Source organism: Canis lupus, chromosome 20 (genome assembly GCF_011100685.1).
Source record: "Canis lupus familiaris isolate Mischka breed German Shepherd chromosome 20, alternate assembly UU_Cfam_GSD_1.0, whole genome shotgun sequence".
NCBI lineage: Eukaryota > Metazoa > Chordata > Mammalia > Carnivora > Canidae > Canis > Canis lupus.
Genome location: NC_049241.1, coordinates 53,631,568 through 53,654,660, shown reverse-complemented (window position 1 = coordinate 53,654,660; position 23,093 = coordinate 53,631,568). Strand labels below are relative to the sequence as shown.

The following is a 23,093-nucleotide window of genomic DNA, read 5'->3' as shown; positions in this document are numbered from 1 at the left end:
GGGTGATTAAGGCAGGTGGATAGTGGCCTGGAATGTGAGAGCCCCACAAAGGAGGTGGTTGAGGGTGTGGGCTCTGGATTGATTGGTTTGCATTCGAAAGGCATGTTCTAAGAATTGGCTAACCCCAGGAGGAGGAGGCACTCCATATTCAGCAAGGTTCCACCTGTCGGAGCAACAGAATACAGAAAATAAAAAACATAGTTAATACATTTATAGCATATAATTATAATAAATGCCATTATATTAATATCATGAATGCTAGAATATATCCTATTTCAATATACCAAACATAAATATATATGTTTTGTATTATGTAATGTATTACTTTCTATAAATAATGACATGAGATATATAACACTTCACAATATATTATCCTAGCATTACATATCAGTGAATCTCTATAACACTCTTGCCAGAGGTAATCATGTTGAACAGGTTGACATTCTAAGTAGTCCCAAGCCCTGCAGCAAGAGTGAGAGATGGTAGAGAAAGCGTTGCCATGAGCTATGGAGCTGAGATGAATAGCATCGTTCTGCATCTTTGTTTTGGCAGGATGCTGACGTTCAAAGCCATTGCTCAGCTTTTCATTTTGGGCTGTTCTTGGAGCATTGGCTTCTTTCTGGTGGAAGGAGTCCTGGACCCCATCAGGTCCATAGTGGCCTATTCCTTCACCATCATCAATGTCTTACAGGGCGTCTACATCTACTTGGTCTACTGCCTTCTCAATCACAAGGTAAACCAGTCTGCCCTCCACACATTCCCCTGCCTGTTGGTGTCTCATGTTTTACTGCTATTTTTTGTCTCTTGGATTTCTCCAGTGCTTGAGTAATGGTTGTGTATGTGTGTGTGCAGGGGGCTCTTTCTTCCACATCTTAACATTTGTCCCAGGGATCACCTTTCCAAGATTTGTCTCTCTTGCTTCTAGTCATTTGAACTTGCACTGGATAGAGCCAAACAAGGTCCACAATGAGACCCTGAGAATCTTACAATGAGAAAAAAAACACACATGCACAAATGGGGAAGGGATAGTAAATGCTGAGAAAATCTTGCTTAGGAATTGATTTAGGAAAAATCTCCAACTATGAAAACAAGTCTGGATTGTTACATTTGAAAACTGAATTTGTAAATTGTAAATGTGGGCTAATTCTTAGAAAGAAAAAAGAATCAAATGTCCCTTTGGAGGGACATTATTTTAGGCATTATGGCATGAGAGCTATGATAAAATGATTTTTATGTGATGCCCAACTTTTATAAACTGCAGTGCAAAGCACAAATATCTTGGGATTTGCTAATTTTACAAGGATCTCTGAATCTTTTAATATTCTAATCATTTTCTTGGGTATGTCTGCCTTGTTATGATTCTTTTTTAGAGTTTCACTTCTTAAATTATCTGGTCTAATTTGCCAGATTTTTATTTGTATATAGTAAGGACTGACAAACTTTTCTCGAAGTGTCAAATAGTAAATAGTTTTGGCTGTTAAAGAAATATTCTTGCTGTGGCAGCTATTCACTTGTGCTCTAGTAGCATGAAACTGCCCATAGACAATATGCCACTGAATGGGCAATGGCTGCATGCCCATAAAACTTTATTTACAAAAACAAGTAGTGGATTGCATTGGGCCTGGGGGAGTAGGTTACTGATTCTTGGTCTACTGTGTTTTGAAAATTCTCTGACATCACAGTCATTGATTTCATGAGCTTGCGTATTTTTACAAGATTTTCAATTTCATTTTGCAATCATTTGCATTGGGACTTACTGATTGGATCTTTACTGTCTGGTAGAATTATGGATGTGGAGAAGTACAATAAGCACTACATATAATGCAATTAAATTTTTTTTATTTTTAAGTCATCTCTCTACCCTGTGTGGGGCTCAAATTCACAGCCCTGAGACCAAGAGTCACATGCTCTACTGACTGAGCTGCCAGGCATCCCACATGTAATGCAATTAATGGTCAATCATTAAATGTGACTAGTTAACAAAATGAAGTAAATCTTTATCAATCATTCCATTGCAATTTAAATTTAAAATACAATAAAAAATTTTAATAAAACTGATTCTTTAGAAACCAGTAAAAATAAGACAGCAGGCAAAGGTACACAAATACAACTATTACAAAACTTACCAAACTTCAGTGTATTTTAAAATGCCAGCACTGAAAAAAAAGTTTTTAATTTTTATTTATTTATGATAGTCACACACAGAGAGAGAGAGAGAGGCAGAGACATAGGCAGAGGGAGAAGCAGGCTCCATGCACCGGGAGCCCGATGTGGGATTCGATCCCGGGTCTCCAGGATTGCGCCCTGGGCCAAAGGCAGGCGCTAAACCGCTGCGCCACCCAGGGATCACCTGAGAATGCCAACACTGGATGTTCAGTTACGCTATCTGGTACCACTAGATTTGGTCTTCACTTTTGGAAGGCTACAGGAATATTATACTATATTTATTTTTATCACTTCCTAGGATTGATTACATTAATTTTGTAAGACCCAAAAGATAAAAAAATTCTCTCTCCTACCAGCCAACTTTATTTTTTTAATTCCAGTATAATTTTTTAAATAATAAATTTATTTTTATTGGTGTTCAATTTGCCAATATACAGAATAACACCCAGTGCTCATCCCGTCAAGTGCCCACCCCAGTGCCCGTCACCCATTCACCCCCACCCCCCGCCCTCCACCCCTTCCACCACCCCTGGTTCGTTTCCCAGAGTTAGGGGTCTTCATTTTCTGTCTCCCTTTCTGATATTTCCTACCCATTTCTTCTCCCTTCCCTTATATTCCCTTTCACTATTATTTATATTCCCCAAATGAATGAGACCATATAATGTTTGTCCTTCTCCAATTGACTTATTTCACTCAGCATAACACCCTCCAGTATGTTAGTTTCAGGTGTGTGATGTAGTGAGTCAACAATTCTGTACATTACTCAGTGATCATCATGATATGTGGACTCTTAATCCCCTTCACCTATTTCACCCATCCCCCCCACCCACGTCCCCTTTGGCAACCACCAGTGTGTTCCTTGTAGTTAAGCATCTGTTTCTTTTCTGTCTCTTTTTTCATTGTTTGTTCATTTGTTTTGTGTCTTGCAGTCCATATGTGAGTAAAATCATATGGTATTTGTCTTTCTCTGACTTATTTCACTTAGCATTATACCATCTAGGTCCATCCATACTGTTGCAAATAGCAAGGTTTCATTCTTTTTTATGGCTGAGTAATATTTCATCACACACACACACACACACACACACACACTCTACTTCTTCTTTGTCCATTCATCGATTGATGGACACTTGGGATGCTTCCATAATTTTCCTACCAGCCAAGCTTAAAGGATAATCTAATGATGGGTTTATGATGAGGACAAGACTCAGCATCACCTTCTGAGTTGATTCAAACTCAAACTCTTAGCTTAGTAATCTATGGGACCTTATAAATTCATGATTTTTACATACAATTTTAACTTTCCCTTAAATAACTTAGTCTCAGACCTATCCATATGGCATCTACAAGAGACCCATTGTAGACCCAAAGACATCTCCAGATTGAAAGTGAATGGGTGGAGAACCATTCAAATGGACTTCTAAAGAAAGCTGGGATAGCAATCCTTATATCAGAAAATTAGATTTTAAACCAAAGACTGTAGTAAGAGATGAAGATTAACATTATATTATACTTAAAGTGTTTATCCAACAAGATCTAATAATTGTAAATATTTATGCTCCTACTTAGGAGCAGCCAATTACATAAAACAATTAATAACCAAACCAAAGAAACACATTGATAAAAATACAGTAATAGTAGAGGACTTTAACACTGCACTCACAGCAATGGACAGATTATCTAAGCAGAAGATCAAGGAAACAGAGGCTTTGAATGAGACACTGGACCAGATGGACTTCACAGATATATACAGAGGATTCTACCCTGAAACAACAGAATACACAGTCTTCTCGAGTGCACATAAAACATTCTCTAGAATAAATCACATACTGGTCACAAATCATGTCTCAACCAGTACCAAAAGATTGGGATCATTATCTGCATAATATCAGACCACAATGCTTTGAAACTAGAACTCAACATCACAAGAGGAAATTTGGAAGGAGCTCAAATACTTGGAAGTTAAAGAGCATCCTACTAAAGAATGAATGGGTCAACCAGGAAATTAGAGAAGAATTTTAAAAATTCATGGAAACAAATGAAAATGAAAACACAACTGTTCAAAATGTTTGGGATGCAGCAAAGGCAGTCCTAAGAGGGAAGTATATAGCATTACAGGCCTTTCTCAAGAAACTAGAAAAGTCTCAAATACCAAGCTAAACCTTACACCTAAAGGAGCTGAAGAAAGAACAGAAAATAAGCCTAAACCAAGCAGCAGAAGAGAAACAATAAAGATTGGAGCAGAAATCAATGAAATAGAAATCAAAAGAACAGAACAGATCAATGAAACTGGAAGGAGGTTCTTGGAAAGAATTAATAAGATCCATAAACCCTAGCCAGACTTATCAAAAAGAAAAGAGAAAGGACCCAAATAAATGCAATCATAAACAAAAGAGGAAATATCACAACCAACACCAAAGAAATGCAAACAATTCTGAGAACATATTATAAGCAAATATATGCCAATAAATTTGATAATCTGGAAGAAATGGATATATTCCTAGAAACATATAAACTATCAAAACTGAAACAGGAAGACATAGAAAACCTGAACAGACTCATAGCCAACAAGGACATTGAAGCAGTCATCAAAAACTTCCCAACAAACAAGAGTCCAGGACCAGATGTTTTCCCAGGGGAATTCTACAATACGTTTAAAGAAGAAAAAATACCTATTTTTCTGAAACTGTTTCAAAAAATAAAAATGGAAAGAAAACACAAATAACCCAGTCAAGAAACGGGCAGAAGACGTGAACAGACATTTCTCCAAAGACATACAATAGCAAACTGACACATGAAAAAATGCTTCACATCACTTGGCATCAAGGAAATACAAATTAAAACCACTATGAGATACCATCTCACACCAGTCAGAATGGCTAAAATTAACAAGTCAGGAAACAATAAATGTTGGCAAGGATGTGGAAAAAAGAGAATCCTCTTACACTGGTGGTGGTAACACAAGCTGGTACAGCCACTCTGGAAGACAGTATAGAGAGGTTCCTCAAGAAGTTAAAAATAGAGCTACCCTATGATCCAGCAATTGCGCTACTAGATATTTACCCCAAATATACAAATGTAATGATTACTCAGCCATTAGAAATGGCAAATATCCACCATTTGCTTCAACGTGAGTGGAACTGAGGGTTTTATGCTGAGTGAAGTCAATTGGAGAAGGACAAATATATGGTTTCATTCATACAGGAAATATAAAAAATAGTGAAAGAGATTATAGGGGAAAGGAGAGAAAATGAGTGGGAAATATCAGAGAGTACCCTCTCAGAACATGAGAGACTCCTAACTCTGGGAAACGAACAAGAGATAGTGGAAGGGGAGGTGGGTGGGGGGACGGGGTGACTGGGTGATGGGCACTGAGGAGGGCACTTGATGGGATTAGCACTGGGCATTATACTATATGTTGGCAAATTGAACTCCAATAAAAAAATACTAAATAAATTAATTAAATAAATTTTTTAAAAGACCAGTTAAAAAAAAAAGAATAAAACACAAATGTAATGATTCGAAGAGGCACCTGCACCCCAATGTTGATAGCAGTAATGTCCACAATAGCCAAATATGGAAGAGCCCAGATGTCCATCAACAGAAGAATAAATATGGAGATATATATATATATATACATACACAATGGAATATTACCCAGCCATCCCAAAGGATGAATACTTACCATTTCCATCAACATGGATGGAATTGGAGGGTATTGTGCTGAGTGAAACAAGTCAATAAGAGACACCTATCATATGGTTTCCCTCATATGTGGAATATAAGAAACAGCACAGTGGACCAAGGGGAAGGGAGGGAAAACTGAGTGGGAAGTCATCAGAAGGGGAAAAAAACCATAAAACACTCTTAACTCTAGGAAACAAACTGAGGGTTGCTGGGGAGAGAGGAGCTGGGTCAGGGGGTGGGGCAACTGGGTGATAGGCATTAAGTAGGGCATGTGATATGATTAGCACTGGATATTGTACTCAACTGATAAATTATTGAACTCTACATCTGAAAGTAATGATGTGCTATATGTTGGCTAATTGAATTTAATTTTAAAAATAGTTAATAACCTCAATTGTAAAAAAAAAAAAACTATTAAAAAAACAGTAAAACTTAGTCCCCAAATTTTTGTTTGTTCAGCTTCATGTAATCTAATATCCTGCCATTATATATATTAATCTGGTCTGATAGCTTTTTTAATTTATTTGAATTCAATTAGAAATAAATACCTTATAGTACATTGTAAACCTGCAAGATCATGCGTTATAGTTACTAGAATATTCTAGAGGTTTTATATCTCAAGAGGCAAGGGAAGAATTCTTCTCAGTTTTTCTAAGACAGCTAATACACCATTTCGCCAAACCTCTGGAGCGAAGCATCTCCGTTCTTGTTACAGTTCCTTGTTTTGGGTCAGCTGTCCAATTTGCCCATTTTACTTATTATTTTCCCTTCCCTCCTTACATGGAAAAAAGTATGTGGTCATATTTAAACAGACATACTCAAAGAAAAATAACATCACATGTCAACACAGTCTTCTTTCCTAGGTGAATACATTTGCATATTTTCATATTTTTATATTAACTTTTCTTTTTCCCAGAAGCAGCATGGCTTTATAGAAGTTTACAGATTTGGCAGTGTTACAAATATCTCTAGTACGTTCCCTCTCCATGCTCTGGCTATCCAGGGAGCTCCGTGTAGCCTGCTCCTTTATTCTTTCCATTACTCCCTTGACATTTTGGAAGCATCCTTGTTCCTTGGACACCAGGTGTTCCAGACCCATCTAAAATGTCTTTCTTTAAGACATGGCATTGGGGATGCCTGGGTGGCTCAGCAGTTGAGCATCTGCCTTTGGCTCAGGGCATGATCCCGGGATTGAGTCCCACATCAGGCTCCCTGCATGGAGGCTGCTTCTCCCTCTGCCTATGTCTCTGCTTCTCTCTCTGTGTGTCTCTCATGAATAAATAAATAAAATCTTGGACAGCCCTGGTGGCTCAGCAGTTTAGCACTGCCTTCAGCCCAGGGTGTGATCCTGAAGACCCAGGATCGAGTCCCATGTCGGGCTCCCTGCATGGGGCCTGCTTCTCCCTCTGCCTGTGTCTCTGCCTCTCTCTCTCTCTTTGTGTCTGTCATGAATAAATAAATAAAATCTTTAAAATAATAATAATAAATAAATAAATAAATAAATAAATAAATAAATAAATAAATAAAATCTTTAAAAAAAAAAAGAGATATGGCATTGACCACTCCCAAAGGATCCTGGTGTATCAGATGAGTCCGTGTATCATTTGGCTGTCACTAGATGATATACAGAGATTGAGATATTTGGTTTGTGCTGACATTTGCAATTCAATTCCAACAAGACTAAATCCTTTCATAATTTAGCACTCTTTCCCATGAAACATTCAGCCTACTTCCTCTTTAGTAAATGTGCTTACACATCCTGCAAGACCTGCCAAGTCAGCTCTCTCCCGAGGTTTTGTGCCAGTGTTTCCTGTTTCTGGGGGCAGAGAGCTCAACAGTATGAGCTTCAGTTGTAAACCTCAAGAGTACAGAGACATTTGAGCCATTTTTCTCTCTGTAATAGTGCACAGCTATAAGACTTGTACAATTTACATGTAAGAGACCATTTTCTTTTTTTAATTTTTATTTATTCATAAGAGACAGAGAGAGAGGCAGAGACATAGGCAGAGGGAGAAGTAGGCTCCCTACAGAGAGCCTGATGCAGGACTTGATCCCAGGATCCCAAGATCATGACCTGAGTCAAAGGCAGACACTCAACCACTGAGTCACCCAGGTACCCTTAAAAGACCATTTTCAAGAAAAAAAGTATATTCTAAAACTTCTGTATAGTCTTTGTATGACCATTCTCTTACACCATACACAAAGATAAACTCAAAATGGTTGAAGGATCTAAATGTGAGACAAGAATCCATCAAAATCCTAGAGGATAACACAGGCAACAACCTTTTTTAATTTGGCCACAGCAACTTCTTGCAAAATACATCTATGAAAGCAAGGGGAACAAAAGTAAAAATGTACTATTGGGTCTTAATCAGGATCAAAAGCTTCTGCACATCAAAAAAAACAGTCCACAAAACTAAAATACAACCTACAGAATGGGAGAAGATATTTGCAAACGACATATCAGATAAAGGGCTAGTATCCAAGATCTATAAAGAATTTATCAAACTTAACACCCAAGAAACAAACAATCCAATCATGAAATGGGCAGAAGACATGAACAGAAATTTCTCCAAAGAAGATATACACATAGCCAAGAAACACATGAGAGAATGCTTCACATCACTTGCCATCAGGGAAATATGAATCAAAACCACAATGAGATACCACCTCACACCAGTGAGAATGGCACAAATTCACAAGACAGGAAACAACAAATGTTGGAGAGGATGTGGAGAAAGGGGAACCCTCTTGCACTGTTGGTGGGAATGCAAACTGATACAGTCACTCTGGAAAACTGTGTGGAGGTTCCTCAAGAAGTTAAAAATAGAGCTACCCTGTGACCCAGCAATTGCACTACTGGGTATTTACCCCAAAGATACTGATGTGGTGAAATGCCTGGACACATGCACCCCAATGTTCATAGCACAATAGCTCAACTGTGGAAGGAACCATGATGTCCTTTGACAGATGAATGGATAAAGAAGATGTGATATATATATATATACTGTATATATATATACAATTAAATATTACTCAGCCATCAGAAAAGATGAATACCTACCATTTGCTTCAATGTGGATGGAACTGGAAGGTATTATGCTGAGTGAAATAAGTCAATTGGAGAAAGACAATCATCACATGGTTTCACTCATACATAAAATATAAGAAATAGTGAAAGGGATTATAAGGGAAAGGAGGGAACTGAGTGGGAAAAATTAGAGAGGGAGACAAACCATGAGAGACTGCTAACTCTGGGAAACAAAGTGTTGCCGAAGGGGTGGGAGGTGGCTGGGTGATGGACACTGTGGAGAGCACTTGATGGGATGAGCACTGGGTGTTATACTATATGTTGGCAAATTGAATTTAATTTTTAATAACTTTATTTTTTATTGGTGTTCAATTTGTCAACATACAGAATAACACAGTGCTCATCCCATCAAGTGCCCCCCTCAGTGCCCACCACCCAGTCACCCCCCACCCCCCGCCCACCTCCCCTTCCACCACCCCTAGTTCGTTTCCCAGAGTTAGGAGACTTTCAAGTTCTGCCTCCCTTTCTGATATTTCCCACTTATTTTTTCTCCTTTCCCGTTTATTCCCTTTCACTATTTTTTATATTCCCCAAATGAATGAGACCATATAATGTTTGTCCTTCTCTGATTGAGTTATTTCACTCAGCATAATACCCTCCAGTTCCATCCATGTCGAAGCAAATGGTGGGTATTTGTCGTTTCTAATGGCTGAGTAATATTCCATTGTATACATAAACCACATCTTCTTTATTTTTTTAATGTAAAAATAAAAGAACAAAGCCACTCTAGGGACAAAACTAATGCCTAATGATATGCTGGATGGTCAAAGCTAACATTTAGCAATTAGGGACATCTGACTGGGAATCAAACTTGAGTGCTCTGCTTTTTAGGGAATATTGTGGGGGAACAATATCCCCTAAATATCACAAAAGCTCTCATACTTTGTATTTCTTTTCACTATTTGCATTGCATGTTCATGAGGTATCATTTAGAATAATAGCCATTTAGATATAGTCCTTAATGCACCATTTAAAATTATTTTCATGTTATAAACTTCATTTTTTTATTTATTTTTTATTGGTGTTCAATTTACTAACATACAGAATAACCCCCCGTGCCCGTCACCCATTCACTCCCACCCCCCGCCCTTCTCCCCTTCCACCACCCCTAGTTCGTTTCCCAGAGTTAGCAGTCTTTACGTTCTGTCTCCCTTTCTGATATTTCCCACACATTTCTTCTCCCTTCCCTTATATTCCCTTTCACTATTATTTATATTCCCCAAATGAATGAGAACATATAATGTTTGTCCTTCACCGACTGACTAAACTTTAAATTAAGTTTTAAGTTTTATTACCTGAAGAGTGATATATAAATGTTGTTTGATACATAAATGTGATATATATATATGATTCATAAATATGATTCAAAATTAATTAAAATTTCATGAATTCCCAACACTACAATAAAGACATAAAATCATAGTTAACATCATTACTATCCATCTATTATCACTTATTCAATCAATTCATGGATACCTATTTGTTTTTTTTGTTTTTTTTTGTTTTTTTTTTTTTTTTAAGGGTGGATACCTATTTGGAATGGTGCATGCAGCATACTTCTTCAAAAGAGATAGGAACTGCAATGATCATTGGTATACAAGTATCTGTCTGAGTCCCTGTGTTCAAATCTTTCAGATGTAGCTAGGAGTGGAATTGATGGATCATGTGGTATTTCTATTTGCATGTTAGAGGAACCACAGTGGTGTTCCACAATGGCAGCACCATTTTCCATTCTTACCAGCAATGTACAGAGGTTCCAAATTTTCCTCATCCTCACCAACACTAGTTATCATTTAAAAAAAATCATATGGCCATCCTAGTAGGTATGAAGTGGTATCCCTCACAATGAATTGCCATTCAGCCATAAAAAAGGAATGAAGTTCTGATACACTCTACAGCAAGGATGGATCTTGAAAACATTACACTTAGTGAAATGAGCCAAAGTTAATGGGCAAATATTGTGTGATTCCACTTAAATGAAATACCTACAATAGCCAAATTCATAGGAACAGAATGTAGATTAGAGGTTACCAGGGGCTGGGAAGTGGAGATGGGAATGTATCGTTTAATGGTCATAGGGATGATATGAAAGTTTTAGAAATGGGTAGTACTGATGGTTGCACAATGTCATGAATATAATTAACACCACTGAATTGTATACCAAAAAATGGTTACAATGGCAAATTTATGTTATATATGCTCCACCACAATGAAAATCATTTTAAAAAAAGAGTTGGGATCCCTGGGTGGCGCAGCAGTTTGGTGCCTGCCTTTGGCCCAGGGCGCGATCCTGGAGACCCAGGATCGAATCCCACGTCAGGCTCCCGGTGCATGGAGCCTGCTTCTCCCTCTGCCTATGTCTCTGCCTCTCTCTCTCTCTCTCTGTGACTATCATAAATAAATAAAAATTTAAAAAAATTTAAAAAAAATAAATAAATAAATAAAAAAAGAGTTAATGATATAAATGCACCTCACAAAACATTAACGGGAGGGTCACTATGGCCAATGACTAAGGTTGCAGGTCATTTGAAAAACTGGCAGGAGAGGGGAGGCATGAATTCACGCCTTCCTGAGCCTATTTTGTGGCACTCATCTCTTGTTCATAGTTTCTCTGAAATCATGCCCATTTTTGTGTGCTCACATGCTCAGGTACGAGAAGAATACAGGAATTGGTTCAAGAAGATGAAGAAAAGGACAGAAACTAACAACTATGACTTGTTTGGCTCAGTCACCCACACCAGAATGGTAGGATTTCCTCTTCTCCCATTCCATGCTTTTCCCCATGTTTGACCCTTCGTGATTTCATCCATTTGAGAATCCTGATCTTTGGGAGTAGTCTTCATGAATGAATACCATCAGCCAAGGGTGGAATCTTTGTAGAATTATTTGTACAAAACTCTCCTAACATAATTCACACTACTGTGAACTTCTTTGAAGGCAAAAACATGGAACTTCTCTGTTGTTCCAAAGACCTAGAGCTAGTCTAGTTCACAAAAGCAGACACTCCAGAGCCATAAGCAACAGAAACATGAAGGGAAAAGTTTCTTGTTTAAGTAAAACTTCTTCACAAGTTCAGAATGGTTACTAACCTTGATTGACTACATTAGGGTTGATCTGTTAAGTTTTCTTAAAAGGAGAAGAGAATGGGTCTCAAGACAGCAGCAGTAGAAGGGACATAAAAGAAATACTGTTTGCTTCTCCTCAATATTTTATTATGAAAAATCTCAGACACAGAAAAGTTTTAATAATTTTACAATGAACATCCATATATGCACTACCTATAGTCTATAATTAACATTTTCATACAGTGGCTTTATTTCATATCTGCCCATCTATCCATCCCCAATCACTGCATGACCTTTTCTTATTTTTTATATGATCACATTTTAATCATTCAGTTTGTAGCTTTCAACAAGCCAAATCTGTTGCTTTTGTTCTTTGAGGTGAATCATCCAAGAACACGTAAATCAATCGGCAAAAAATTTTTTGGTCTATTATAGCTGTTCTGAATCCTAGGAGTCATCTCCGAATGAAATGAGTTAACACTAGTAAAGCATTTAGAACAATGCTGGTAGGTAGTAAGAGCCATATCAGTATTTGTTAGATAAAAGTTTAATGAATAGTGCAATCCCCACAGTGGAGATCATGGGCATTGAATATGTGTGCTCCCTTCAGTATTCCTGCTCACGGATTTATATCAGAAGCTGGGGACACTTGGTTGCCTGAAACCCATGGTTGGAAGTTTGTTTCTTTTTTTTATAATAAATTTATTTTTTATTGGTATTCAATTTACCAACATACAGAATAACACCCAGTGCTCATCCTGTCAAGTGCCCCCCTCAGTGCCCGTCACCCAGTCACCCCCACCCCCCGCCCTTCTCCCCTTCCACCACCCCTAGTTCATTTCCCAGAGTTAGTAGTCTTTATGTTCTGTCTCCCTTTCTGATATTTCCCACACATTTCTTCTCCCTTCCTTTATATTCCCTTTCACCATTATTTATATTCCCCAAATGAATGAGAACATATAATGTTTGTCCTTCTCTGATTGACTTACTTCACTCAGCATAATACCCTCCATTTCCTTTTCATGATAAACAGCTTTCTCTTTTGTCCCAGAGTCCTTCAAAGCTAAGCCAGGCATTTCTTCCTCTTTGCTACTTTGAACCTTTAGAAAGGCTGGTGAGAATTGAATGAGGAGCTTGATTGAAAGGTGTAAATCAAAAGCTCAGAATTAATGCATCATTTATATACATAAGCTGTAACAATAATCTGAGAATGGTGTGTTTTAGTGGAAAAAGCAGACTAGAGGAAGCAGGATACGGAGAAAGGGAGAAATAGAGCATGCGGACCTTCTGTTGGGAGTGAGAAATGAAGGGATCTCATCAACCCGTAGAAGGTGTTGAGTGTGGACCCATTATAGTTTCAGCTCAGCAACCTTCTCTTTAGCTGACCGTGAGTAGGTGTTTTCACTCTGTGGTCCTCAGCTCCTGTCCGTTGAGGATGCTAAAACCATGTGATCATTCAACAAATATGCATGGACAGCCTGCTCTGTGCCAGTCACTGTCTACGCATTGAGAACATGATGGTAAAGAATAGATGCTGTTCCGGCCTTAAGAGAATTCAGTCAGCGAAAAGATGGGGACTGAATAATCACAATCACAATGGCAATGACTCACCCAGTTCTCATTCTGGCAGATTACTTGAAACCTCCAGCAGATAATCTTTTGATACAATAGCTTATATGGCTCCTTGATTTTAATCTGGAAAGTACCTGTTCTTTTACTTATAATTGGCATATCATTAATACATTTTCTTTCCCTTCTGTCAATTTCCCAAATGGAGATGGAAAAGACAGTGGGCTTTCCCGGGAAAAGCAGCAACTTATCTTCATGGCATAACGTAACCCACACTCCAGACTCATCATCTTGCTTTCCTGAGAGTAAAAAAGAAGAAGAGTAAAGCGACTTATTAAAATGTGTTTGGGTAACTCTTCCATCATACCGTGGACATGTGAATGGAAATTATGTTTTTATTCCATAACAGGGTTTGGAGAGCTTCCTTCAAGATCTTGACTCCTACTCTCTCCTATACTTGATACATATGTACCCAATTTGCTATGAAAGCAAACTGTTTTCTTTCGGTCTTTCTTCCTCCCTTTCTCCCCCTCCTACGCTCCACACTCCCTCCTTCCTTCCTTCCTTCCGCCTTCCTTCAGTTTATATTGGGGCATGGCACTCTCTGAACCAATTTTCCCACTATGCCTGCCTGGTTTACATGAGTCTCATCTCATTGGTGTATTTCCATATTCCATACTATTGTTTTCAAACTAGATGGTCTGATCATTTGAGAGAAGGCTGGGTCTTTGATGCTGGAGACTCAAGAGAAAGACACAGGGCAGAGAATTTAAAGAATGAACTGCTAGTTTGAGCATATAAAGTTTGTGCTGATTTGCACAGTGTTTGAATAACTGTGGAATACTCGATACTGATATTATTGCTACTCCTAGCAACTGGTTGCTCCACTTGCTCTTCCATTTTATTCACATAATATGAGGATTTGAAGTTATCTATAAAATTTACATATCTGTGGCATGTTATTAAGGTAATTAAAATGAATTTTTCATTATTTGAAATAATGTGGTTTTTTAAACATAATTTATAACAGGAACTGAATGATTTACAGTTTTTCTCTTGCAGCAAAAATATGGGTGACAATTTCTTATGTGGTCCAGACTGGATGTACTCTGTCTTCATGTTCTCGGCTCTAACTACAATCTAAATTTGTGTTCTATTATCAAAGCCTCAAGAAATTGGGGAGTGGGGTGGGAAGGAGGGAGAGAAAGAGATTGTTAACCTTGCCTGTCTTACAGTGCTAAAAAGCTAAATACCAGTTTTGGAAAATCCTCTTGTAAGTTATCATCATGGTTGGAGTGATAATACTGATGATGATAAAGTTTGGTGTGATGTCTTTGGGTGGTTCCAAACAGCACTGATGAGATTCATTCACTCACTCACTCACTCACTCATTACTGAAAGAAATACTCAGTTTGTTATGTTTCCCTATTTCTCCACATACAATGTTGAGGAAGATGGAAGAACATTTAATAAAATGTACCAAACTGTAAAAATCGGCATATTATTTCAACATTCTTATGGATATGGATGACTTCTTTAAAAAGACAATAGTGAGCACTGGGTGTTATACTATATATTGGCAAATTGAATTTAAATTTTTTTAAATGTAAAAATAAATAAATAAAAATAAAAAGACAATCTTGGGGGGAACAGTTTTAGTTTCACAGAAAAGTTGAGAGGAAGGTACTTGTGCCCCCTAACCCCACACATGCACAGAACCCCTCCCCACTATCAAGATCTCCCACCAGATGGTACATTTGCTAAAATCAATGAACCTACACAGACACAGTATCATCATCCAAGGTCCATAGTGGACGTTAGGGTTCACTCCTGATGTTGTACCTTCTATGGGTTTGGACAAATCGGTAATGACATGTATCCACCACTATGGTATCATACAGAGTAGTTTCATTGTCATAAAAATCCTCTGTGCTCCATATCTTTATCCTCCTCACAACCCCTGGCACCACTGATCCTTTTCCTGTCTCTATAGTTTCATCTTTTCAGAATGTCACAGAGTTGGAATCATACAGTTTATAGCCTTTCAGACTGGGTCTTTTCACTCAGTCATAAGTACTTAAGGTTCCTCCATGTCTTTTCATGGTTTACTGGCTCATTCCTTTTTAGTGCTGAATAACATTCCCTTGTCTGGATGTCCCACAGTTTATTTGTCTATCACCTACTGAAGGACATATTGGTTGCTTCCAATTTTTAGCAATTATGAAGAAAGCTCCTATAAACATCCTTGTTTAGGTTTTCACATAGAGATAAATTTTTATGTCCACTTTTGTGACTGCACAATATTTTTCAAGGTGAAATTTTCTCAGGGTAAGACCACCTAAGACTGGGATCATCAAACTATGGCTGATGGTCCAAGTCTAGCTCATCACCTGCGATTTTTAAAGACCAACCATAAGCTATGGGTGGTTTTTACATTTTTAGTTCATTGACAAAATCAAAAAGAGAACAACATTTTGTGACATTGAGAAATAAATTCAAATTTCAGTGTCCACAAAGAAAGTTTTACTGGCATGCAGCCATGCCCGTTCATGTACATATTGTCAGTGGCTCCTTTTGTCTACAACAGATTTGAATAGTCACAACAAAGACAGTTATAGCCCACAAAGATGAAAATACTTACTATCTTATTTACTTTTTTTTATATGGATATAGTTGACACACACTTTATATTTTTATATGAGTATAGTTGACACACCATTTTTTTGTATTTTTTATTGGAGTTTGATTTGCCAAAATATAGCATAACACCCAGTGCTCATCATGTCGAGTGCCCCCCTCAGTGCCTGTCACCCAGTCATCCCAACCCCCCACCCACCTCCCCTTCCACTACCCCTTGTTCATTTCCCAGAGTTAGGTGTCTCTCATGTTTTGTCATCCTAATTTTTCCCACCCATTTTCTCTCCTTTCCCCTATAATCCCTTTCACTATTTTTTATATTCCTTGTATGAATGAAGCCATATAATGATTGTCCTTCTCCAATTGACTTACTTCACTCAGCATAAGACCTTCCAGTTCCATCCATGTCAAGGCAAATGGTGGGTATTTGTAATACTCCATTGTATATATATATACCACATCTTCTTTATCCATTCATCTTTCAATGGACACTGAGGCTCCTTCCAGTCTGGCTATTGTGGACATTGCTGCTATAAACATTGGGGTGCAGGTGTCTCAGTCTTTCACTGTGTCTGTATCTTTGGAGGTAAATCTCCAGTAGTGCAACTGCTGGGTCATAGGGTAACTCTATTTTTAACTCTTTGAGGAACCTCCACACATTTTCCAGAGTGACTGTACCAGTTCACATTCCTACCAACAGTGCAAGAGGGTTCCCCTTTCTCCATATCCTCTCCAGCATTTGTTGTTTCCTGCCTCGTTAATTTTCCCCATTATCACTGATGTGAGATGGTATCTCATTTTGGTTCTGATTTATATTTCCCTGATGGCAAGTGATGCGGAGCATTTTCTCATTCTCCTACATGTGGCTGTCCAATTTTCTCAACACGATTTGTTGAAGAGACTGTCCTTTTTCCAGTGGGTAGTCTTTCCTGCTTTGTTGAAAATTAGTTGACTCTAGAGTTGAGGGTCCAGTTCTGGGTTCTCTATCTGTTCCATTGACCTATGTATCTGTTTTAGTGCCAATACCATACTGTCTTGATTATTACAGCTTTGTAATAAAGCTTGAAGTCAGGTATTGTGATGCCACCAGGTTGGGTTTTCTTTTTCAACATTCCTCTGGCTATTCAGGGTCTTCTGTGGTTGCATACAAATTTTAGGATTCTTTGTTCCAGCCTTGTGAAAAATGTTGATGGTATTTTGATAGGGATTACACTGAATGTGTAAATTGCTCTGGGTAGTATAGACATTTTAACAATGTTTATTCTTCCAATCCATGAGTATGGAATGTGTTTCCACTTCTACACATCTTCCTCAATTTCTTTCATAAGTGTTCCATAGTTTTTAGAGTACAGATTCTTTACCTCTTTGGTTAGGTTTATTTCTAGATATCTTACGGGTTTTGGTGCAACTATAGATGGGATTGATTCCTTAATTTCTTTCTTTCTTCTGTCTCACTGTTAGTGTATAGAAATGCAGCTGATTTCTGTGCATTGATTTTATATCCTGCCACATTGCTGAAGTCCTGTATGAGTTCTAGCAACTGGAGGGGCAAAGTCTTTTGGGTTTTCCACATACAGTATCATGTCATCTGCAAAGAGTGAGAGTTTAGCTTCTTTGCCAACTTGGATGCCTTTTATTTCTTTTTGTTGTCTGATTGCTAAGGTTAGGACTTCTAGGACTATGTTGAACAACAGTGGTGAGAGTGGGCATCCTTATCATGTTCCTGACCTTAGGGGAAAAGCTCTCAGTTTTTCCCCATTGAGAATGATATTCACTGTGGGCTTTTCATAGATGACTTTTGTGATATTGAGGTATGTTCTCTCAATATCCCTACACTGTGGAGAGGGTTTTTTTAAGATTTAATTTATTTATTCATGAGAGACACAGAGAGAGAGGTAGAGACATAGGCAGAGGGAGAAGCAGGCTCCCTGCAGGGAGCTGATGCGGGACTTGATCCCAGGATCTCGGAATCGTGACCTGAGCCAAAGGCAGATGCTCAACCTCTGAGCCACCCAGGCATCCCTGTTCTTTTGATTTCTATTTCATTGACTTCTGCTCTAATCTTTATTATCTCCCTTCAGCTGAATTTAGGTTTTATTTGCTGTTCTTTCTACAGCTCCTTTCAGTATAACATTAGGTTGTTTTGAGCTATTTTTATGTCCATTTTTATTTCATTTTTAATCCTTTGTTCTCCAAGAATGTGTTAACTCCCAAAAAACAAATAATATGCAGAAGACATGAACAGACATTTCTCCAAAGATATCCAGATGCCCCACAAACACATGAAATGATGCTCATCACCACTCATCATCAGGAAAATAAAAATCAAAACCCAGTGCTCATCCCGTCAAGAGACCCCACCCTCAGTGCCCGTTACCCAGCCACCCCATCCCCCTGCCCACCTCCCCTTCCTCTATCCCTTGTTCACTTCCCAGAGTTAGGAGCCTCTCACATTCCACCACCCTCTCTGATTTTTCCCATTCATTTTCTCTCCTTTCCCCTATAATCCCTTTCACTATTTTCTATATTCCCCATATGAGTGAAACCATACAAATGTTTGTCCCTCTCCCATTGACTTACTTCACTCAGCATAATACTCTCCAGTTTCATCCACATCAAAGCAAATGGTGGGTATTCATTGTTTCTAATGGCTGAGTAATATTACATTGGGTGTTATACTATATATTGGCAAATCGAACTCCAATAAAAAAAACATACAAAAAATCAAAACCACATGATATTACTTCACACCAGTCAGAATGGCTAAAACCAAAACACAAGATATAACAAGTGTTAGTGAGGACATGGAGAAATAGGAACCCTCCTACACCTTGGTGGGAATTCAAACTGGTGCAGCCAATCTGGAAAACAGTATGGAATTTCCTCAGTTTAAAATAGAGCTACCCTATGATCCAGTAATCACACTACTGAAAATACAGAAACATAAATTCAAAGAGAGACATGCATCCCTATGTTTATAACAGTATTATTTACAATAGCCAAATTATGGAAGCACCCCAAGTGTCCACTGATAGGTGAATGGATAAAGAAGATGTGGTGTATATATACAATGGAATATTATTCATTCATAAAAAATAATGAAATCTTGCCATTTGCAACAACACAGATAGAGTATAGAGAGTATTATGCTAAGCAAAATAAGTCCGAGAAAGACAAAAACCATATGATTTCACTTATGTGGAATTTAAGAAATCAAACAAAGGAGCAAAGCGGGGGAAAAAAGAGAGGATGGCAAACCAAGAAACAGACTCTTAACTATAGAGAACAACCAGATGGGGGATGGGGGGTGAAATAAGTCAAGGAGATTAAGAGTACATTTATCATGATGAGCACTGAGTAAAGTATAGAACTGTTGAATCAGTGTATTGTACACCTGAAACTGATAGAATACTGTGTGTTAACTGTACTGGAAATAAAATACTTATTTTAAAACAAGTGTTTTGTTTAACTTACACACATTTGTGAACTTTCCGGTTTTTCTCCCATTATTGATTTCTAGTTTTATACCATTATGATTGGAAAAGACACCCTGGGTGATTTCAATACTTTTGAGTTTGCTGAGACTTGCTTTGCAGTCTAGCATATGATCTGTCCTGAAGAATGTTTCATGTGCTCTTGAGAAGAATGTGTATTCTTCTGTTGGATGGCATGCTCAGTATACATCTCTTATATAGTTCCCTTTAATACTCCTGTCCTTTATCCTTTATACTGGAGTTAAATGGGTAACACACTACCATATTAGAGTATTAGAGTATTTTGAATGTAACTACATCCTCACCCTTATCAGGGTTTATATATTTTCACATTTTTGTGTTACCAATTAGTGTCCTTTTGGTTCCCCTTGAAGAATTCCTTTCAGCGCTTCTTGTAAGGCAGGTTTCGTGGTGATGAATTTCATCAATTTTTATTTGTCTGGGAGAGTCTTTATCACCACTTCATTTCTGAAGGGTAATTTTGGCAGGTAGAGTATTCCTGGTTGGCATTTTCTCTTTCTTTTTGCACTTTGAACATACTGTCCCACTATCTCCTGGTCTTGTAAGGTTTCTGCTGAGAAATCCCTTGGAGGTATAAATCTTCTTTTCTCTTGCTGTGACTAAGATTCTCTCTTTATCTTTGATTTTTGACAGTCTTATAATGACATGTCTTGGAGAAGGTCTTTGGAGGTTTAGGCTGTTTGGTGACGTATGCCTTTCATGAGCTTGGGGATCCAATCCCTCCCTAGATTTGGGAAATTCTCCTTTTTTTCTTGTTTCTTTAAATAAGTGTTTACTTTCTTTGTCTCTCTTCTCTTTCTGGGGCTCCAGTAATTCACAAATTGGTTCTTTTGATGGTATCCAATAAATCATGTTGGCTTTCTTCACTCTTTTTCACTCCTTTCGCTTTGTTCTACTTTGACTGGATAATTTCAAAGTTCCTGTCATGTGTCTTATAGATTCTCTCTTCTGCTTGGACCATTCTGCTGTTGATAATCTTTAACACATTTTTCATCCCATTCATTGAATTCTTAAGCTCCAGAATATCTATTTGGTTCTTTTTTATGATTTCCCCTTTTTAAAACGATTTTATTTATTTATTTGAGAGAGAGATCACAAGCAGGAGGGAGGGGCAGAGGGAGAAGCAGACTCCCTGCTGAGTGGGGAGCCCAATGTGAGACTCAATCCAAGGACCCTGGTATCATGACCTGAGTTGAAGGCAGTCACTTAACCAACTGAGCCACCCAGGTGCCCTCTTTTTATGATTCCTATCTCTTTGTAAAACTTGGGTTGACATTGTTTTTCTGATTCCACCGAATTGTCTTTCTGTTTTCTTATATCTCATTGATACTATCTTGAGTTGCTATTTTGAATTCTTTCTTTTTTTTTTTAATTTTTTATTGGTATTCAATTTACTAACATACAGAATAACCTCCAGTGCCCGTCACCCATTCACTCCCACCCCCCGCCCTCCTCCCCTTCTACCACCCCTAGTTCGTTTCCCAGAGTTAGCAGTCTTTACGTTCTGTCTCCCTTTCTGATATTTCCCACACATTTCTTCTCCCTTCCCTTATTTTCCCTTTCACTATTATTTATATTCCCCAAATGAATGAGAACATATAATGTTTGTCCTTCTCCGACTGACTTACTTCACTCAGCATAATACCCTCCAGTTCCATCCACGTTGAAGCAAATGGTGGGTATTTGTCATTTCTAATGGCTGAGTAATATTCCATTGTATACATAAACCACATCTTCTTTATCCATTCATCTTTCGATGGACACCGAGGCTCCTTCCACAGTTTGGCTATCGTGGCCATTGCTGCTATAAACATGAACTCGGCCACAGTAACTTCTTGCAAGATACATCCACGAAGGCAAAAGAAACAAAAGCAAAAATGAACTATTGGGACTTCATCAAGATAAGAAGCTTTTGCACAGCAAAGGATACAGTCAACAAAACTAAAAGACAACCTACAGAATGGGAGAAGATATTTGCAAATGACATATCAGATAAAGGGCTAGTTTCTAAGATCTATAAAGAACTTATTAAACTCAACACCAAAGAAACAAACAATCCAATCATGAAATGGGCAAAAGACATGAAGAGAAATCTCACAGAGGAAGACATAGACATGGCCAACATGCATATGAGAAAATGCTCCGCATCACTTGCCATCAGGGAAATACAAATCAAAACCACAATGAGATACCACCTCACACCAGTGAGAATGGGGCAAATTAACAAGGCAGGAAACAACAAATGTTGGAGGGGATGCGGAGAAAAGGGAACCCTCTTACACTGTTGGTGGGAATGTGAACTGGTGCAGCCACTCTGGAAAACTGTGTGGAGGTTCCTCAAAGAGTTAAAAATAGACCTGCCCTACGACCCAGCAATTGCACTATTGGGGATTTACCCCAAACATACAGATGCAGTGAAACGCCGGGACACCTGCGCCCCGATGTTTGAATTCTTTCTCAAGTAAATCCTAGATCTATTTTTGTGTTTGGTTGCTGGAATATTATTAATATTATTCTTATGCTTTGGTGGAGTCATGTTTCCTTGTTGTTTTCGTGTTCTTTGAAGTTTTTCCTTGCTGTCTTTGCATGTGAAGTATGGTTGCCTGTTCTAGTTTTTACTAAGTGCTTTCAGGGAGAAATACCTTCTTCTGTCAACCCAGCTAGAGATTCTGAGGCTTTCTTTCTCAGATCTGTGGTTATACCAGCTCCATAATTCTTGCTCCTTCTTGTGGCAGAATTATTACATTTGTGTGCCTTCTCTCTATCTTGCAAGATACTAGACCAAGTGTTTGGGTAAAGGCTCTCTCATACATGGGTGATTGTCTAAGTCAGTGTTTTCTAAGGGCTCCTCGACTATGGCTAAAAGAAGCTGCACTAGGTTCAAGAAACACAGCAGGACCCTCAGCTGGGGCCACAGTATGTCTGCCGTTACCCAATGCAAAGGTGGGTAAGAGTCCTCCCAGGTCTCCTGACATAGTGCTGGAACCGACAACTCCTACAAGGTACTTTTGTTCATGAATGGATGCTGGATTTGTGTTGGTGGTGGGGGAAGGGGTACAGGGAGGGCAGAAAAAGCAAGAGTGTCTTATGCTGTCATGATGCTGACATGTGGCCATTTATTTCTTAAAATACTCTTTCTGCCCCTTTCTTCCTCTGAGACTCTAGTGATCAGTAGATTGTTTCCTTTTTATATAGATTTTTATTTATTTACTCATGAGAGACACAGAGAGAGAGAGAGAGAGAGAGAGGCAGAGACATGGGCAGAGGAAGAAGCAGGCTCCGTGCAGGGAGCCCAGTGTGGGACTCAATCCTGGGACTGCGGGATCACGCCCTGAGCTGAAGGCAGACGCTCCACCACCGAGC

The 23,093-nt window shown here is 38.4% G+C and overlaps 1 protein-coding gene across 1 annotated transcript in view; it reads left to right on the top strand.

The window, feature by feature from the left end:
- Positions 1 to 13,138, top strand: part of LOC611660 (adhesion G protein-coupled receptor E4-like) — a 35,095-nt gene extending 21,957 nt beyond the window's left edge. Inside the window, exons 10-12 of the mRNA XM_038565386.1 lie at positions 553 to 733; positions 11,594 to 11,689; positions 13,061 to 13,138. Of these exons, the coding sequence (XP_038421314.1) occupies positions 553 to 733; positions 11,594 to 11,689; positions 13,061 to 13,138 (355 nt within the window). The remainder of the gene's footprint in view (positions 1 to 552; positions 734 to 11,593; positions 11,690 to 13,060) is intronic.
- The last annotated feature ends 9,955 nt before the right edge of the window (positions 13,139 to 23,093 follow it).